Below are 20033 nucleotides of genomic sequence, written 5' to 3' on the forward strand. Positions count from 1 at the left end.
AGGGTTAGGGTTAGGATAAGGTTTAGGGTTAGGATAAGGTTTAGGGTTAGGATAAGGTTTAGGGTAAGGGTTAGGCATGTGTTGGTTATGGTTAAGGTTAGGATAAGTCTCTAGGAAATGCATGTAAGTCAATGTAATGTCCCCTGAAGTGATGTATACATGGTGTGTGTGTGTGTGTGTGTGTGTGTGTGTGTGTGTGTGTGTGTGTGTGTGTGTGTGTGTGTGTGTGTGTGTGTGTGTGTGTGTGTGTGTGTGTGTGTGTGTGTGTGTGTGTGTGTGTGTGTGTGTGTGTGTGTGTGTGTGTGTGTGTGTGTGTGTGTGTTAGGGCTGCTCAAGTATGGCAAAAATCATAATCTCGATTATTTGGGTCAATAATTGTAATTGCGATTATTCATTGACTTTGAAAACATCCATTTATTGGAAAAAAAAAATGTGAACAGTATGTTTTTAACAGTTGATTACCCTGAACCTTATAATTCAACAGAAAAATAACAAAATAAAAAATTATTATTAAAAAAAAAAAGTAATAATAATAATAAAAAAATAATCGTTTTATTTCGATTACGTTGTTTACGTAATCTTTGCAAGCCATAATCGTAATCACGATTAAAATACGATTAATTTAGCAGCCCTAGTGTGTGTGTGTGTGTGTATAGAACTGTATTCGGTAAAGGAAAACTACCTGTCTATACAAAGTGCGATAAAACAACATTCCTACTCAGTGATGCATACAGTAGTCGACTACTATGTTTCCAAAGGCTACATTTGTTTCCATGTACAGTATTGAAAGGCGCTTATTCATCTTGCTCATGGGAAGGGAAGAAATGGGTTATTATATACTATATACTTTGTCAATATCTGTACATTTATATACTTTTTAAAGGGTTTCATTCCAAACACACAGTCCCTTTAACTCCAATAAGTTTGATAAAATACATTTCTATCAAAAAAAGTATTAAAGAAAAATAAAGTTTTAAAATATTGGAAGACTTGTTTAAAAGTTTGTACCGTGCCTAATTATTTATCATCTCAAATCCTTTTTCTGTTCGGTCCGGGGCCTGCCATCACCTCAGTATTTCTGTATTCTTTTATGGTTCATAATGTAAAAAGTTGTAAATTATTCTCAACCGTCTTAAATCATGAAATTACTTATTAGTACAGAATGCTTTTTCTTCTTTTAGCTTCCATCAGCGTAACACATCTAGTGACAAATACTAAATGCTTATTCACTATTATTTGGGAATTAAACCTGTGTGTGTGTGTGTGTGTGAGTGTGTGTGTGTGAGAGAGCATCACTCAGAATTTGTCCGGAGATGATCTCTGATGTTATGCTTCTGCTTTCTATGTATGAAATGCTTAGAAATCAGAGCGGTGAGGTTTCAGCATCAACAGCCATCTGATTTCCATCTGAATCTAAAGAACGTTATCCTACAAGACAACATATGCATCGTTGGTGCACACAAGGTGAACACGCTTCTTACTCCCTTCACTTCTCTTAATGCACAAGCTGCTGCGTTTTAAATCCTTTTACTTCGTCAGCAGGATATTTTGCAAGCAAACTAAACGTAATGTTTGCCGCATTTCAAAGAGATAACACGCCCCTTGTCTGAAGAGAATATAATTGGATTCCAAAAGGCAATTCTGACAGCTGTCATATAGCCTCTGTGCTGTACAGCTGAATGCGTACTGCATGCTCATGTACCTGCCTTGCCAGAAACAACTCTTACATGTCGACAGATTGTCTAACTCGCATGAAAACCCTACCTAATGCTTAAAAAGTGGAATTGATAAGGATACGCACAGCCTTACACTTGAACCGGTGGCATGCCAAGCAACTGTTTGGCATCTGAATATGCAGATGATTTACAGTACTTTCTTTTGTTCCACTACAGCGGACTGCCAAACCTCAAACCTCATATCTGATGTCAGAGTGCAGAAGCATAACATCAAAAAAGTGTCTCTTTACAAACACATGTGGTGCTCAGTTTAACTCAGGCACAAAGAAAATAGCTGCATCGTGTTCGTGTCAAACTACGGATGTATCATTGAGGCCTCTTTGTTGTACGTGCGGGAGATTGCGTGCTCGACGGCAGCTTGCGGGATGATGCCATCCTTTCCAGAGGTTTCTTCCCGTTAGCGGGAGACTTGAGACTTACTTCAGAAGTGGAAGACTTGGACTTGCCGACGTTTAATAGAGAGCGACTGAGAGAGCTGGGGGGCCTGGAAGACTCTTTTGTGTCCAACTTTTTCTCTGTAGGCGGCGGTGGAGACACGGCGTCGCCCTTCTTTCCTGCGTCTCCACCGCCGTCCTTAGCTTGTCCGTTCTGCTTGCACGTCCTCTCGGAGGCCTTCTTAGCGACCAGGGTGCTTTTCCCCAGATCAGCCGACCGGCGGCTTTCCCTTTGTCGGAGGGCGCTCCTTAAGAACGACAGGCCCTTTTCCTCAGATTTGCTGCTGCGCTGCAGGTCTCTGGCGGGTACGCTGGGGGAGCGGAGGCTGGTGACGGAGGAGCTGCTGCTGGAGCTCCGCACGGATCTCCTCTCGGGCCTATTACTTTCCCCGCTCTTAGAGAAGGAGGCGCGGCTTGCCAAGCTGTCTCGGAGACTGTCCACCAGAGGACTGGTGTGCATCGAGTCCCTGCTGAAGCTCCTCTCGACAAGCCTTTTCCGGCTACAGCTGTTCTCTGTGAGGTTGGAATTCTTCTTTGCCGTTGGCGAGGGGGAAGCGGAGGCCTGAGGAGTGGAGCGGACTGATGGCTTACGCTGTGGCGTTGCATCGAGAGGTTGAGTCGCCACCTTTGTTTTGGAGGGAGTCCCACAGGGCGTCGAGATGCTTTTCTTGGCACTCACAGTCTTGTCTTTAGTATTGCTTGCCTTTTTGCCTTTCACAGGAGTGCTGGTCGACGTCTCAGCAGCGGTGGTCTTATGGATCGAGCACAAACGCTTTTTGGAGGTTTTCTCTTGCTCCACTTTGCTGGAAGACTTCGTTGAGCCGGTGCTTTCCGCCTTTGAGGCGAATCCCCCGATACTGCTCTTACGTTTCTGTTCTTTGGAGGGAGTAGCTTGGGCGGGAAGAACGTTTTGGTCGACAGCTGAAATCTGGTTGTTATTTTCAGTTGCCTCATTTTTGGTGCTCTTCTTCTCCACTGGAGTGGGAGCCCTGCAGTACATCATGTCGATGAACCTCTTGTTGTTGTCCTGCTCGGTGAAGTTGCCCTCCATCATAGAGAGGGGAGACCTGCTGCCAAAGTAGCGCTCGTGTCTGCTGTAGCTGCCAAAACAGGACGTGGACACTTTGTCATCACATGCCTCTCCGATCCTCTCTAGAGGAGGCGAACATCGAGAGTCGAGGGAGAAACGGGAGGGCGAGTTGGATCTCATTTGCAGCTTCGCAGCCAGAGACCAGGAAGGCTTCACCCCGCTGTCGCTGAAGGCTAAAGGGCTAGCAATGGAAGACCTGGAGGACAGGCTCTGGCGCTGAATGCTCCGCACAAAGGGGCGGATAGAGAATCCTCCTAAAATCAAAATGGCAGGGTTTTTTGGGTTTAGAAAAGCTTAACTCGATTTCAATTACTGATAAAAACTACATCATCCAAATTACAACACCATTTGTATACGATGAATATATGCATAATGTGTTGTTAGAACGATGTAGTTAAATATCAGTTTGCCTGGCCATCTGTTTCTGGAGACTTTGCTGAGGCTGTATTCTGGAGGATTAAACTGAGCCTACATTTATATTAACCACACGGCAGCAAAGCCAACGTCTGTATGTCTCCACTGTACGGAGCTCAGTCAAATGTGTTCCTGCACGTTTCTATCAATGACACATTTTGATTCACCTTCAGCTTTTTCCTGCATCTTCCTCCTGTTAAACAAAACCATGTTGGTGTTTGGATGTGTTGGCTTATGTGCTGGAGTTCCTGACTCTAAAGAGGAGTTATAAAATAAATGTATCTTTTGATGATTTAGTGTTGGACTATTTACAGAGTTTTTCTGTTGCAATTTGAATAAGGTATACATAATGAAAGCAGAGCAGTCTCTTTCAAACCGTTTCCTATAACTGATATTTTGCAATCTGTATTATATTGGTTTTGGTTTCCAGAATTTAAAAAGTGTCCAGTTTCGTCTGTTTGGTGGAAGGACTTGGTGTTGCTTCTACAACTATGACAATCTGAACGTGTGTGTTTGTTAGAACTTTGAAGTGTTACATATGTGTGAGGGGACAGCAGCACTTCATGTGTAGGTTACATCTGACACCTGCAAAATCAAATATATTTAAAAAACCAATATAAGCAATGTCTCACCATCATCTTCATTGCGTTCCACGGGGAACTCCACAGACTCAGCCAGTGAGGCCAGAGAGGTGCGTCTGGACGAGGCTCCGGAGGCCAGGCTGGCCGGCCGGCTGCCAGGCAACCTGTTGATCCAGTGATCACACAGGGAGGAGCTGGTGGAGCCTGCACCAACAGCAGAAGAACACTCGAGTTACCTTTAACATTTCAGAGCCACAAAAAGGCATATCTTTTTTTTATTATTTTCACAAAATAAAAAGTGAACTGTCCAGTGCGTGTCGTAGATTAAGGCAAATACAAATCATAACAGCTTATAATCAGTAATCAATTTCTTTACACTTCTGTCAAAGTGGTGTTTCTGTGGTATATCTTTTGTGGCTATATTCATGCAAATATTGCAATAAAACAGTTTCGAACTTCTCATCGTCAAAACCTTGTTTTTCAGTTTGCTCTTTCCCGGCTTAATTAGGACTTGCAGGGGTAAGACAACTGTGAGCCTGTGTCTGTTTCACTCAAGCTGGAGACATGATATACCAACAACATGTGTGTGATGTTGTAATGCTTTCTTTGCTGCGGTGTGTGCGTCGTGAAATCCTTCTGCTGCACAAAAAGATTTAGCCTGATCTTGGCCGATCGGCTAAAAACGGACCCATTTGTGACTGTCCATTTGGGGAATTATTTTACTACACAGCAGATATCAGACAGAAAGTAGGACATAAAAACTGACCAGCAACAGAGCTGTTGGCCGACCAGGAGGGAATGACAGTCCTCCGCTGGTAGAACAGTATGTAGGCCGTCTGCTGAGACACGTCTTCGTCAGGTACTGGGGAAACCTCGCTGTCATCAAAGCAGTACCACTGACCATCAATGGAGTTCTTACAGTACGCTGCGAGTGCAAATCAAAGAATGGGTGAAGCAGTCCAACCCTCAAATGCGACCTTTGAACTAGAACAAGTGTTTATAGCGTTACCTGTGTAATGTCCTCCATGCATGTTCCCGTGGTGGTTGCACACAGCGTACAGGTCGTACAGGTAGTCATCGGGGTTTCTGCCCAGGCCATATGGGCGTCTCCATGGCGACCAATGGGAAGGTAAACTCCAGCTGCTCTGGCTCCTCTTCACCATGTGAGGTGCCATGTCCATTCCCATCAGAGGGAACTTCACCATGTTCTGCATCTTCATCCGCCGGTCTCCCTCCTGAAACAGAGGCAACATAAACACATCCGCAGTTATAGAACAAATCTATTCCGACAGGAACCTTGAAGAAAACTCTGTAGCTACAATAAGTACTTTAACTTTAACTGCTCAATTAGGTATTTGTAATATCAGCCAGCTCCTTCCTTACATGTACGATTCACTTAGTAAAACCTACAATGGATGAAGGCTTCAGAAAAAAAGGAAATATTTTTGGAAACACACCAGACCCAATGTTTGAAATGGTGCCAACATGATATTGGCATTTCAACACTACATCATCTTTGTTTACAACTGACATAATAATCAATTTGAATTTAGGAACTATCTGATAATATAATGATATACGTCTACTATTTGGATATATCTGGTGGTACCATTTTTCAACAATCAATGCTACTAAAAAGTATTGAGATTTGATACCGAGCCCTAAATTCGAACACAAATTGAGAAGAGAAAAAAAACTTGATTTAAAATATAAACAAGAGTGATTCCATTCTTGATTCTCAGAAAGTATATCTGGATTCAAATTAGGGCTGCACGATATTGAAGAATATATTTAACCGGATGAAGGATTTTAGTCACGGACGTCTGGATCTTAACTGGTAGACTCGTCATCATACCTTAAGTCATGATCTAACATGTCATGATAATGCATGTTGCTTCCCCTCAAATAAGGGGTTCATCTGTGAATGAAGACGAGAAGAACCTTTTTGTATCCAAAATAGTTCAGATGGCAGATGTTGCTTTTCTTTTTGGAAGTAAATCTTCATTCTCGCCGGTATTGTCCTCGTGTGCCTCGCTCATTTGTTACCGGTGTTTTGATGGTCTGCAAACTAGCGGGGCGGGGCCTGCTGTGATCTGATCAAGAATGATTGTGATTGGTGGTTTGCTGTGCATGCAGAACCTACATGTCACTCACTCAAGTACTCCTGACAAGAGAGCCGAGCTAGTTTTCCTTTTGTAGCAAGCAGCAAAATAATTGTAACATGACGTGTTTGAGTTAATGTACCTACCGTACTTTTCGGACTATAAGCCGCAACTTTTTTCCCCATTTTTTTTGTACAGCTAACGGCCACTAGGGAACCTCCTAAATCTATGGATTTTACAGGTAAAATTAACCACCTTTAACAATATGGGCTCTATGACCGGTCCGCGCCCGCCACCTTTAAGCGGCGGGCTCCAGCAGGAAAAGCTGGAGGCCGGAAAACAGTGAGACAGGTAGCGCGCCAAAGTAAAAGTGGAACCGAGAGACAGAACGAGAGCAAGACAGACGGACAATTTAGCTGCTGCGGCTCATATGCAGGTGCGCTTTATAGTCCGAAAAGTACGGTACTTAATATCGCACGTCCTAAAAAAAAAATAATGGAAAAAAAAAAAAATAATGTAATAAAAGAAATTAATAAAATCGCACGTCCCTGCGATGTGAATATCGCGCATGCGCATATCGTGGTTATCGCCATGACACGATACATCGTTCAGCCCTAATTCAAATGTCAATGTTCTGTATGAAAAGTGTAGAGCTGTAATACCTGTCTGAACCTCTTGAGATGCAGTATGAGCACATCAGGCAGCGTCCACAGGCTGAGCTTAATGCGGCCCTGCTGCAGCTGCTTGCAGTGGGGACAGCGCCAGGCATCATCTGGGGCCAGCTGAAACACACACACACACACACACACACACACACAAACACACACACACACACACACACACACACACACACACACACACACACACACACACACACACACACACACACACACACACACACACACACACACACACACACACACACACACACACACACACACACACACACACACACACACACACACACACACACACACACACCCATCAAGGACTAGCTCCAACCACAATGCTTATAAAATAAGTCTCACACGGTATAAAAGCCCTGAGTTTCCGCGTATTCTCCTCCAGGGCTATCGCAGGCAAGTCAAACCACACTGTGTATGTAGGCCTGGGCTCAGTTTATTCCAAACATAGCATTAGAAGTCAAATACACAGAAAAACCACACAGTGAAAGGCTTTCGGAACTTTAGCAGAGGGGAGGAGACACACCACTGACATGTGCCAGGGTAAATCCAGGATTTATTTTTCCAATGTCAATCTACTGACAGTGCAGTAATCACTATGTGTGTGTGAGGCTGAAAAGGTACCTCCTCCTCCTTGGTGTAGAGCTGTAAGCACTGAGCGAGGCTGCAGGCCTGCGGCTGATGGTGCTGTTCCCGGTGCAGATACACACTCTCAGCATCCGGAATGTACTCCTCCTCAGTGTGTCCGAACAGACTGCAGGGACAGAGCACAGGCCAATCCTTCAGCAGAGTCATGAGAGGAGCGTCACGAGGTCTGTGTCGACATTCTGGACGGCAGTTAGGTTGTGATATATCTCAAGACAGCTGATCTAACTGATTGGCACATTACAGTAATGAAGTGTGTCCTTTTTATATGTATATCTGGCATTACAAACATAACAAAATCATTTTCCTAATGTTTTTGCAAGATTTCTGAAAGTGTTGGATCTTGCCGGACGGAGCAGCGTTAGAACAGTCTGAGAAGCCGCTTCATAAACATTAATCACACAGGTTTAGAATATTAATGAAACGTCTTGCAGACATGTTCGTCCACATGTTGAAAGATGATCATCTACATGACTAATGATCAAGACGTGGCTTTCATTTGAACAGCAAAGGGTGTGTGGTGTGTGCGTGTGTGTGAACCGCACATTGTAATTAGCTTAAGTGAGGGAACTAGAGCAGACGTGTTGTTGATTGTGGGGGCGGAACTACAGTCTCTAGTGTTTATATGTGGCTTAAAACCACAACCGTTTCAAATTAAGCTCGTTTTCTAGTAGGTTAACCAAGTTTATTTTTCAAATGCAAATGATTTGATGAACAGCAAAAGTTAAAAAAGGTGAAGTCCTGTAAAATATGGCTTGTTAAGATCTTTGGCTAACATGTACTGAACACTGTATTCTTTACTGACACATGTTGTCAGGGATGTGTGAGCATGCTTATTTATGGCACTGTGACGAGCAGATGAGTTCCATTATGTTGAAGGGAAGGCAGGAGGCAGGGATGATCCGAGAGAAGGCACAGAGGTCAAAATGTGGCATTTCAGTCGGAGCCTTCAAATGCATACCGGTCATAAACTGTGGTCAAATAGATAATACTATTGATTTTCTTATTTAGTAACATCTCAATTGTGCATTCTACATAATACGTTACGAGGACAAACGTGTTGTTCTGCTTGTTAAAGGGCCTATTATTAAATGTTCCGGTTCCATAATGATATGTTGTGTTTCTACCGTGACATGTTGACATGCTTTAATGTTCAAAAGGTCTTTGTTCTCAAACTGCCTGTGCTGCAGCACCTCTTTTCACCCTCTGTCTGAAACCAGAGCCCATCTGCTCTGATTGGTTAGCTGGCCGGCTCTGTTGTGATTGTCCAACCGCTTATAGATGTCCTGCCTCTTAGCCTATCACGTACGATGAAGCACGAGCGTTACATAGTGATGTCATGACGTGAGGGAATTTGGGGATGTTAGCTATGCAGACCATGTCCATGCACCAAACCCCATATAACACTACAGGGAAGGGAAAACACCAAAAAGCAGACGGGCCTCTTTAACCAATGGAAGGCAAGTCATTAAAAGGAATGGTTTAAGATATTTCAAATCGCACGGTTTCATTTCTTTTGATGTATGCCGTCTAGCTTTGTGAAATCCAGTATTTAGTTCCCAATGACGACAACAGCAACCACATGTCAACACCTGGCTGCTTTTCATTCTGCGCAGAACAAACATACAGTAGGTGAACACAAACGGAGCGCAGAACATATCAGATGTTTCACTCACTAGTCCTTGGTCTCTTTGTCCCACTCTACCACGATCTTCACATGTGGGGGCCCCCCTTGTCCACAGGACTTGTATGCTCTGCAGGGGAAACAACACGCGTTCAAAACACTTGAAGTGATTTAGGAAGTTGGCATTTCAAATGGGTTCATACACTTTTTCACCAAAGATTTTCCATGACTTCTCCATGACCAAAGAAAGCACTCTTTCTCAGCGTACCACTGAGCATGGTTTATTTTAACACGGAACAGGAAAACAAGGTCTGCAAATGAAACATGTCGTGGCTATCTAAAACAAATCAAACGGTAGGCTGACTAGCTTCTACACGCTAAAGCAACTCAAATCTCTCACCAGCAAAACCTCGTTTAAACCTCGTCAGTTAAACGCCATTTTACGTTTCATTACTATACGATACAGTATTTATGATCATTATAGTATTACTATTTTGGCGATTAGATCAAATATAAATTATATTTGATGCAGCTTTATTTACATTTCCATGACTTTCCCAAAACTTTGTGAAAAATATTGTTTTCCAGAACTTTTCCAGGGCCTGGAATTAGCATTTTGAATTCCCATGACTTTTTAATGACCGTAAGAACCCTGATTACATCATTTGCCGTTTTAAAATGGGGTCTTTGAGAAGGACATTCCATTAGAGGATAGGTTATTCCAATCTGGTGAATTAAATGATGTAGTTACTCTCAAAGAGCAGATCAAAGTTAAAATATGATATATATTGCTGCGGTTATAATAGAATTGTGAGCAAAACCAGCAAATGATAACATCTAAAGAGCAATCCTAGTTGTCATCAAAGAAGGTATTGATCCTTTGCAGCAATAAGCAACCTTTTCACTTTGATCCATGCAGCACTATTGAGCAAGAAGCTGTGACTTGTTTTATTGATGCAAAGCGATGTAGGTAAAAAGTCAAACATGATGAACCGGCATTTTAACAAACAGTCAAAATCATGATAGGGCTTGTCACAAAAGCAAGTTTATAACAAGGCCCATCCCAGTTTCTCAAAGTACAAGGACATGTTTTAAAATGTCTTATTATGTCACTTAATATGATGTAAAAAAGAGAAAAGTAAAAGATCTCAAATGTTAAGAGGCAGAAAACAACATCGCCAAGTCTGTGCATGTCTGCCTGGTAACATTCAAGTATCTACCTCCACAGCATGGATGCCTGGGAAAGTCATTATTATGTTATTAACGACTAAATCGCAAACAGGAAAACTAATCACCGCTTTTCAAACTTGTCAGGCATTAACCAGATGTTGACATATAAAGCAGCAGAACTGACCTTTCCACGGTGGGGTGACACAGTGGTCGCTCATCTTGAGGAAGGAGGTAAGTGATGCCGACAACACCAACCACCCGGAGACTGAAAGGTCCGACCTACACACACACACACACACACACACACACACACACACACACACACACACACACACACCACTGTCAGCACTTCTCTAACGCTAATCCATCTGGCTTATTAACCCGGTGTAAATCAGACGGCTACGGGGATTTCCGTTTATACCTAAAAGTTATGTCTCAGTATTTCACTGATAAGTCTTTTTGGAGGCTGATATTTCATATTCACCAGCTTACTGTGTGAAGCATCTGTGACCTGCTCCATCGAAATCAGTCGCATTGACCCGAAGACACATTTTGAGTTGTATACACGGTTGGAAAGAGGAGATTCCTAGCTTTCTAATGATATCAGGATTGTTTTTGTACTCCAAATATTAAGCGAAATATGTCACATTATATAATGACTGTCACAGAGTCCTCATTTTGAGAAAAAGGCCTTTAAAGTTTCCTCTTCTCTGGAATCCATCGATCTGATTGATTATTAGTGGAGCAAATGATCAAAATACTACGGAGGGAAGATATTTTCGTTTGGAGGGGAAGCTCGCGAGTGTGTGTGTATCATAGGTGTGTACGGGTGTGTGTGTGTGTTTGTGTAATTTTGCGTTTGTGTGTATTGTGTTTGTTTCCCGGGGAAAACACTCACTCATGAGAAACACCGGCTGTTGTTGTGCCTGCTGTGACGTCAAGTTACTCCGTTCTCCGCTTGTAATTGTGCCGTTACAAGCTTCAAAGTTATATTTATCATCTATATTTGCCGAAACAAGTTTAATATTCTGAAAGCCAAGACTTTGTTTAATTGAAATCAGATGAAAACAAACTGTAACGGACCCTGCCGTGTTATCTATGATTACTATACTCTTACATTCATAATGTCAGCCGGAGGGAGGGGGGGCAGCGCTGCGGAAGAGCAGATTGTGAGTGAGAGGTGCCTGTCTTCTTCCCTTTACAAGCTTCAAAAATGTATTTATCGTGTGATTTTGGAAATAAAAGTTTCATATTCTGAAAGCCAAGACTTTGTTTGTTTAAAATCAAACAAAACACCCGAACCCCGAAAAAATAGTTTTTTACGTAAATCCACGTTTATTTTTAAATGAGCCGTTGCGACTTCCGACTGATTTCGATAGAGCGGGTCACAGATTTCATTTGCAGGACATTCAATATAAAGACAAACATGCTATCCCTGTTCCTACCTGGATGAATACCCCCGGCCTCAGAAGATGTCGCATTTTCTCCAGGATCTCTTTCTGTAGAGCATCCCAGGTCACAGTGCGCTCCATGTACAGCACAAAAGGCAGTCCGAACCTAAAACAAAATAGTGTGCGTTGCTGTTAGAAATCCCTCCACAACACCAACACACCATTTACCCATCGCTACCATTCTTGGAAAATACCAATAAAGACTGGACATGTTTTAGGGCTGCAAAACGTATTGTTTTTTATCAACATATCATTTTTTTGATTCAAAACGTGTTGTATTTTAGAGGTATACTGATAGCAGCAGAAAGGTAGAAGCAAGTACACTTTAATATCTTTTTAGCAGAAGTTATATTTTATTGTGATACTGAACAAACTTGTTGCATATACTCCTCATACCATGCAGCCTTGAATTTGTTTTATGAGCGTCATAGTTGAGAAGAACATAAACAACACGTACGAATACATTAGCATTAGAGAACAGAGTATTGTGATTGTACCTCTTTCCTTGGTGCCCAGTACATGCCCTGTTGCACACCAGAAGGATCACTTTCTCCGGCCCCAGGTTTTTATTGGGTGATGCAGTTAAAGGTGTCAAGGCTCCTTGCATGAACGACGGAGTCCTGCTCATTTCTGTCCCATACTTTAAGTTGTTATGATTCAGGTTCGCCAGAAGACTTCCTGTGAAACATAAAAGCGTGTCGGTAAATCCCTTTCTACTAAGTTAGAGTGGAAAGAAAGCTGAATAATGGGAGACATATGAAGTGTAACTTACCTCTTTTTGTGCGTATGTTTTCCAGTTTGAAGGTCTCGGGTGTCTCGAAGGCAAAAATGGAATCACTCTCTTGAATGATTTCGAGATCATCGTCGTCATCACAAAATGAACGATGAAAACCGTCGTAGTACATTTCAGTCAGAACAAACTGAAAGAGAAGAAAGAAAAACAATGAGTGTTTATGTAAAAATAGTCATCAGAAAATACCTCCTCATCTTGCTTTACCCCTCATTTACTTGAACTCCTGGAGCATTTTCATTCTGCCAGATTGAATCAATGTTAGCACTCAGGTTCCACCGCCTCAGGGACAACAGTGTTTCAGAATATCTCTCTCAGTGTATTGATCACTTCACAAGCACAATGGGTTTATAACAAACAGAAACAGTGGGTTTCCATTGTGTGACTGTAACATATATTCCCAGTGTGTCAGACCCGGAACTGATAAGAGACCGGAATAGCACCTGGTCCATGGGGATCTTGGTCTCGCGTGAAACAGCATCTCTGAGGCGGTACACCGTGCTGTTGAGGGGAACGGCCACTCCGATCCTCATGCAGTGAGAGTACTTCCCCTGGTAGACCACCGTCACATACAGGGGCCTGGCAAACAACACAAATACATATTATACTCTATAGTGTACTATGGCAGCAAGGTTTCTTCTGCTTTAAACCCATGTTTGACAAGCGTAACGTTCACTTATTTTCCCCATTTGTTTTTCTGTTCTGAATACACCCCTAAAGATTCAAGATTCAAGGCTTTATTGTCATTTGTACATTAGCTACAGTGTAGAAATGTCAATGAAAAACTTAAGTCACAGGCTCCTCCAACAGTGAAACATATATATAGGACATAGAACAAATAAAACAGATCAAATAGTGCAAGTAAATACAAATGCATTAGAAATAGTGCAAGAAGAGTCTATATACAAGTAAATGGAATGATATATTAGATAAATACTTTGCCAGATGCAGACTAGGGGTCGACCGATTATCGAGGCCAATATTCCGCATTTTACAGATTATCGGTCTTTTTAATCAAATTACCGATACAACTTTGGCTCTGATGCGGCCGTTTCTCTGGCTGCAGTCACCACTGTTCACGAGCTGTGTCCCGCCCACAGCGCTTTCTGATAGGCTATTACTGAAGTGTCAAGATTTTCCGGGCAGCAGCCAGCCAGAGCAATAGTATGAAGCTGCAGCGTTGGAGACAGCAGTTACAGAACCGCAGTTACAGAACCGCACACACAGGTCCCGCGTCACGGGACGGAGCACGTGACGGGGTCCCACGTGACGGTGACGGAGCACGTGACGGTGACGGAGCACGTGACGGTCAACGCACGTTCACATGAATGTTTATATATATATTCTGTTAATTTAGTTGAGAATTTCAAAAATATAGTCTTTTATATGTATATTAAACAACACTGTTAATTTAGTTTTGGGTATGTTTATAATTCTCGTTTCATTATTATTCAAAAGAAAACAACACTGTTAAACACTGTTCCTTCTACAGTATCATAATTCTCGTTTCATTATTATTATTAATAAATCACAGGTGTCTTCGAAGAGGTGCTAGATTACTGAAAAACAACTGTTGGTGTGTTCATGCACCAGCCTGCAAAAGATAAACAAGCAGTTTGACCGAGAGGCATTTCAGTTCAGAATACATTTTTATTTATTTGTATTGCGGGGTCTGCTGTTTCTTCACTGGGGGTGAGGCGGGGTCTGCTGTTCCCTCTCGAGGGAGATAGCCTGTCGTGGCACTCCGAATATTGGCTGAAGGGTTCCCTCCAGCAAGCTTCTGGCCTCCAGAGTCCAGAAGGCAAACCTTTGGCCATGCCTTTGAAACAATAAGAACAAGACGTCATCTAAAGTATTGCATAGGGAAAGGCTAAGGCATTGGTGCACAATTGATATGCATTAATAATCTCAACAGATATTGCCATCCAGAGTCTTACAGCTCTTGTCACTGATGGTCTACTGATCTGTACATGGTTAACCTAATATAATAGATCATCTACAAGTGACCATCAAAATAAAGTGTTACTTAAATCAAACACACATATTGTTAAGGGCTTTCATACCCTTGACACCACCACTTCCGAATCAAAGGCATGTCCCTTTGAATGAAATTAGAAAGTGACAAAGACAAATGTCCACCATAAATCATTTTTCTTCAACATGAACAGTATGATGCAACATTGCAACATAATGCTGATTTAATGTAGTGGACATATTGACATGCTTTTGTCATCCGTTGAAGTTTAATTAATTAGCTGACTATAATTAATCATTAGGGTTGGGAAGTTTACTTTTTTTAAATGTAGTAGGTTACAGACGAGTAATTACCCTGTTAAAAATGTAATAAGTAATGTAACTTGACTATGTAACTATTTGTATTGAAATTCTAATGTTAATTATGGTTATTTTATGTTTTTTGTGAGTCACTTTGGATAAAAGCCTCTGTCAAATAACATAACCATAACATACAGTTTCATTAAACAAATAAACAAAATGGTTAACAGTTGGTTTTGCAGCGAGTCATCATAGGCTAACAGATTACATTTAGCACTTGTTGCTTGTTACAACAGAATAGTTGTTAAGTTTAAAAAATAAAACATGATTCACATTACTCACACTCTTACTGTAATTAGTGATTCAATTACTCAACTATGACACCTAGTTGGGCTTGCCAAAATCACGCTAGTTTCATTAAACAAATGATCAAATATGCTAACGAAGCTAATGCTGTTGGTAATGCTTTTGCCGAAAGCTATAGCTAACGAATAGTTGTGTTTAGAGACTTTAATACGGTTAGAAGCTATCATAAGCAAACAGATGTTTGTTTGTATTGCCTTAACACTATCATAGTTAATGTTAGCTAATCACACTTCATTTCAAGACACCGGAATTGTTATTAATGTTAAACAAATAAAACTGTAAAAGCACTTCACATTACTCACATTCTCTGCGTTGACGTTCACATTCATGTGAACGTGCTCCGTCACGTGCCGCCGTGACGCGGGACCTGTGTGTGCAGTTCTACAAGTGCGGTCCTGTAACTGCTGTCTCCGACGCTGCAGCTTCATGCTACTCAGCCAGAGAGGCGGGACCTTCTCAGATTACAGGCAGGTGCGAAGAACGCAGACACAGACAGAGGCAAGCAGCAGCAGTGAGCGGTGTTTCGAAGGGGGGGGGGGGGGGGGAATGAACACCTTCATGCCGATCTAGATCCCTCCGCTTCGCGTCGGGCTCCTGATCAGCCTGTCGGTGTTCTTTTCCCCATAATGACCGCGTCGCAGCACATTATCCCTTACATGTTTACTTCAGCTATGTAATGTGGATAACTGTATAAACCAGTATTAGGTAGTCGTGAACATGTGAAGACCTCTCAACTGAGCGACGCTGACGGATAACTCACCGTGTGTGGGGCAGTGGGATCGGTAAGGAGATGCAGAGGAAGGGATCAAACGTATTGCTCTGCTTTTGGCAATGTGGGCAAGTCAAAGATGATCTGTTGGGACAAAACGTCATCTCTACATATGGCAGAAAGATAGTGTGGCGATGGTGGAAAAAACATGTTTTACTAGGTGTAAAGTCTACCTGTACTGAGCCTGAAACAGTTCTTGCACAAAGGACCCAGCAGACAAGGGAGGAGAGGGTCCTTCCAAGCTTTGATCGTCTTCTTCTATAGGTGGCTGGCAACAAAAACAAACGGGTATTACTAGACGGTCATACATAATACTTCATAAGCTAGTTCAAATGCAGTTCATGTATTCTGCTGTGATCAACTAGCTATAGGAAATCCAGAGGAAACAAGAGCCGGCCGGTCCAGCTGAGCAGGACTGTGAAAGCAGCTCATTAGCGTGACCAGAACAATATAAACACATGTGACATATCGTGCAAAATAGATTTTCAATAACAACTTGAATAACTATAATCAGCTTCCTGGTCCCAAGGAATGTGTGGTTCAGAAATAAGGAGGAATGTGCCACAGGCAATCACTGTTTTTCAATTTAACACCAAACTATGCCTGTTAAAAAAAAGCCACAAGTCTTCTAAACGTACCTTGATAGCAGGCCTGGAGTTAGGGTTGCCTGTGTTCAGGTCCTCGTGAACTCTGTCCAGCAGCCACAGCAGAAACTCCTGCGCATCGTGCTGAGAATTCCCCTTAAACTGGATGGCATTCTTCGACACAGCATTCTGTAACAAACAGCGTGGTGATTACAATGTGTGCAGGGTCAAAACGTAAGCACTATTTATCCTTAAATATGGTGGTTATGAGGTTTCAATAAGTATTTACACAAGTACTGTATTTAAGTACAATTCTGAGGTACTTGTACTTTACTTGAGTATATCCATGTTATGCTACTTTGTAATTCTACTCCACTACAATTCAGAGGTAAATATTGTACCTTTACTCCACCACATTTACGTAGTACCTTTAATTACTTTGCAGATATGGATTAATGATACAAAAATATGTAATCAACACTTAAATAAGACTTTAGTTATATTGATATTGCTTGATAAACACAATACTACATCAATGATTATAATGATAATATATATTATATATATGATTCTGAAATGGGCCAATCTGCATCGCGTATACTTTAACTTTTGGTACTTTATGTATATTTAGTAGGGATGGGAACGATTAATCGAATATTCGAAATTATTCAGGTATTCGAATATGAGTTATGAATATTTGTATTGTATTTTTTTTGTTTTTGGGAGGGGTTCCTAAGTTGATTACATATTATCAAATGGAATAATTCAATGTATACCACAGTGCCATAGCTAAATGTGTCTAAAGGTGTGTTTTGCTCCGCTCACCGGTCCCTCGCGGCGGGCAGAGCTCTCTCGCGTCCGGTTATACTTCACTCGCGTTTATGTCCAAATCCATCAGATCTACCTACTGTAGTTCTAGCCAATGATATGGCTGCTGCCCCTCCCTACACGCAGATCACGCAGACTCAAACCTCATCTTATGCCCAAATTCCAGCTGAGAGGGTCTTCTCTACAGCTGGCCTGATTGTGAATGGCCTCCGCGCCCACCTCTCCCCTGAGTAGACATGCTCATATTCTTAAACAAGAATGAGTATTGAATAGCTGCATTCTGTGCATAGGCCCTGTTATAGGATGTTGATCTCTGTTGTTCGTGTATGATCCCGCTTTCATTTAAAAAACAAGTTATGTTTTAAGCATGAAAGCTGTAGGCCTAGCTGTCAACTGTTCAAACTGTGATCACCAGTTCAATACATTTGACAAATTCGACTTGGTTTCTATACTTATTTGAACATGTATTTATTTATTTTATTAAATTAAATGTATTTGTTTTTTGTAAATTTGTTTCCCACATTTATTTTTATTTTGTTATAGGATAGGTACATTTCGGTTAATCGGTTAACCGTTTTTTTGGGGGGGTCGAATATTCGAATGTAAATTTGCTTTCAAATTCCCATCCCTAATATTTAGATGTCAATACTTTTGTACTTTTACTTGAGAAACATTTTGAATGCAGGACTTTGACTTGTAATGTACTTATTGTAAGTCGCTTTGGATAAAAGCGTCAGCTAAATGCAATGTAATGTAATGTAATGTAATGTAACACAGTATTCCTACACTCTCAGTTCTACTTTTACTGAAGCAGAGCATCTGAGTACTTTCCAACTCTGGCAGTATGTATTGGCAAAGTACTTTTTCTGCAGAAGTGACAAAAGTCATGCATTTACCTTGAAATCCCTGCTATGCTGTGGGGTGTACTCAAAGGTCCACAGAGCCCGCATGAGACCTGACAGCTGCTCCGTCACCTCTCCTTTGGCCAGAGGACCCTTCTTGTGCAGAAGTAAGCCATTTGTCTTTGGTTTGTCCTCTTCCTGATCGTCGCCTTTGTAATGCTCCAGAACCAGGTACTCAGCGAAGAGTTCCGTGTTGCTGAGACACTGCAGGATGGCATTCATGAAGCAGGTGTTCCCGTGGTTTTTCAGCCCTGACACTCCAGGAACCCTGTCTCCATACAGCAAACCCGCCAGGTCCCCATCCTCCATGGGCACATCCTTACACCCAGGTTTAAAAGAGGAGAACCCCCCGTCATCTTTCTCATCTTCTGCTTGCACTTCAGATCCATAGTGTGATAAGGCGGTCAGAGTCCGGATGAATCTGCCCATGAAGCTGCCCACAGAGCGCACGGAGCCCCGCCGGAACAGCTTCTTGCTGAAGCTCGACTTCTTGTCCTTGGTTGCGGCTTTGCAAGACATGATTTCTCTTTCACAGGCTTTACAACTCAGACAGGTGTGATGGGAAAGATTAGAGCCATGTCACTGGCTGCTATCTGCTGCTCCATCTCAAAACGTGCAGACAGCACTAGCTGCTGGCAGCATTAGGGGTTAGCTGACCTTAGCTAGTAATATCATTTTAATCCATGTTTTCTTCAAAAGCATGCAGCCGTAATTTATCCGTGCAATCTGTCAAATAACGTTAGCATATCCTGCACTGTAACAACACCTAAAACACTGGCTAAAGTCAATTACACAATGACTTAAAGGCGTTTCATAAACGTTGCTAAGGTCTGTTGTTGATGTCTGAAAGTTGCTCCAGAGTTACCTTGTTTGTGCGGTTCACTGCCCCGCAGCAATGAATCAACATCGGTTATGCTGTGAGCGATTGCTTAGCTAATTAGCTAACGCTAACGCTAGCTACAATAACAACAAGAGCAGCAGAAACGGCAACAGTCCTTTTCCGCCGAGATGTTCAGGTCCAACAGAAACTGATATTCCGCCATACTCTGCAGTTAACTGCAGCTGAAGTAAGGAGAGTGTCCTACATTTGGTGAACCTCACATTTGTCACATATTTGGAGGAACATTCAGGCTAAAATACAAAAACCTCAAGCAGAATCGTTATAGATTTTCTTCTTCTGCTTGTTTGTGTTGGCAGACAGTTAGCTGGTTCGCGTCGGTATCACCGCCACCTGCTGGACTGGAGTAAGAGCAGCATGGCAGTAAATAGACCATATCAGCCATTTGATTTGCCAATAATTGAATTGTACATTTGGATAAATGATACAAATTGAAAACTACAGGTGAATAAGCTGAAACCTTATAGATATCAATTTGAAACATATGTAGTTGATAACGTAGTGTTTATGCATACATTTGTTTAATTCCAAAAGACAAATGAAAAATTGTCATAATGTATTATAAACAACAACAAGAACAAAATGTAAGAATTAAGAAATTTTTTCCCACTGCTCTTTTTGTCAGTTCACTCTTTTTCCTGAGGGAGGCACAATGAGTCTAAATATTGAGTACTTGCAGTTATTATAGAAAG

At 41.9% G+C, this 20033-nt stretch overlaps 1 protein-coding gene across 1 annotated transcript; it reads right to left on the reverse strand.

The window, feature by feature from the left end:
• Positions 1-331: 331 nt before the first annotated feature.
• usp31 (ubiquitin specific peptidase 31) lies at positions 332-19632 on the reverse strand. The gene is made up of 16 exons (XM_034077942.2): positions 18438-19632; positions 16768-16902; positions 16303-16397; positions 16121-16213; positions 13164-13299; positions 12703-12850; positions 12428-12608; positions 11925-12036; positions 10664-10758; positions 9362-9439; positions 7665-7794; positions 7020-7139; positions 5265-5490; positions 5022-5180; positions 4307-4459; positions 332-3514 (listed from the first exon to the last, which is right to left on the reverse strand). Exons 1-16 carry the CDS (start codon positions 18960-18962, stop codon positions 2043-2045), a joined length of 3858 nt encoding a protein of 1285 aa, XP_033933833.1. The 5' UTR covers positions 18963-19632; the 3' UTR covers positions 332-2042.
• Between the last annotated feature and the right edge of the window lie 401 nt (positions 19633-20033).

This window comes from Pseudochaenichthys georgianus, unplaced genomic scaffold (genome assembly GCF_902827115.2).
Source record: "Pseudochaenichthys georgianus unplaced genomic scaffold, fPseGeo1.2 scaffold_2194_arrow_ctg1, whole genome shotgun sequence".
Lineage (NCBI taxonomy): Eukaryota > Metazoa > Chordata > Actinopteri > Perciformes > Channichthyidae > Pseudochaenichthys > Pseudochaenichthys georgianus.

What these genes read in the sequence shown, in the direction of transcription:
- usp31 (XM_034077942.2), bottom strand. Translation starts at nt 18,962, where the DNA reads ATGTCTTGCAAAGCCGCAACCAAGGACAAGAAGTCGAGCTTCAGCAAG. An exon ending in ACTCCAGGCCTGCTATCAAG is followed by an intron (nt 16,398 to 16,767) that starts GTACGTTTAGAA and finishes TTTTGTTGCCAG; the next exon opens with CCACCTATAGAAGAAGACGA. An exon ending in ATCCCACTGCCCCACACACG is followed by an intron (nt 13,300 to 16,120) that starts GTGAGTTATCCG and finishes GTTGTTTGCCAG; the next exon opens with GCCCCTGTATGTGACGGTGG.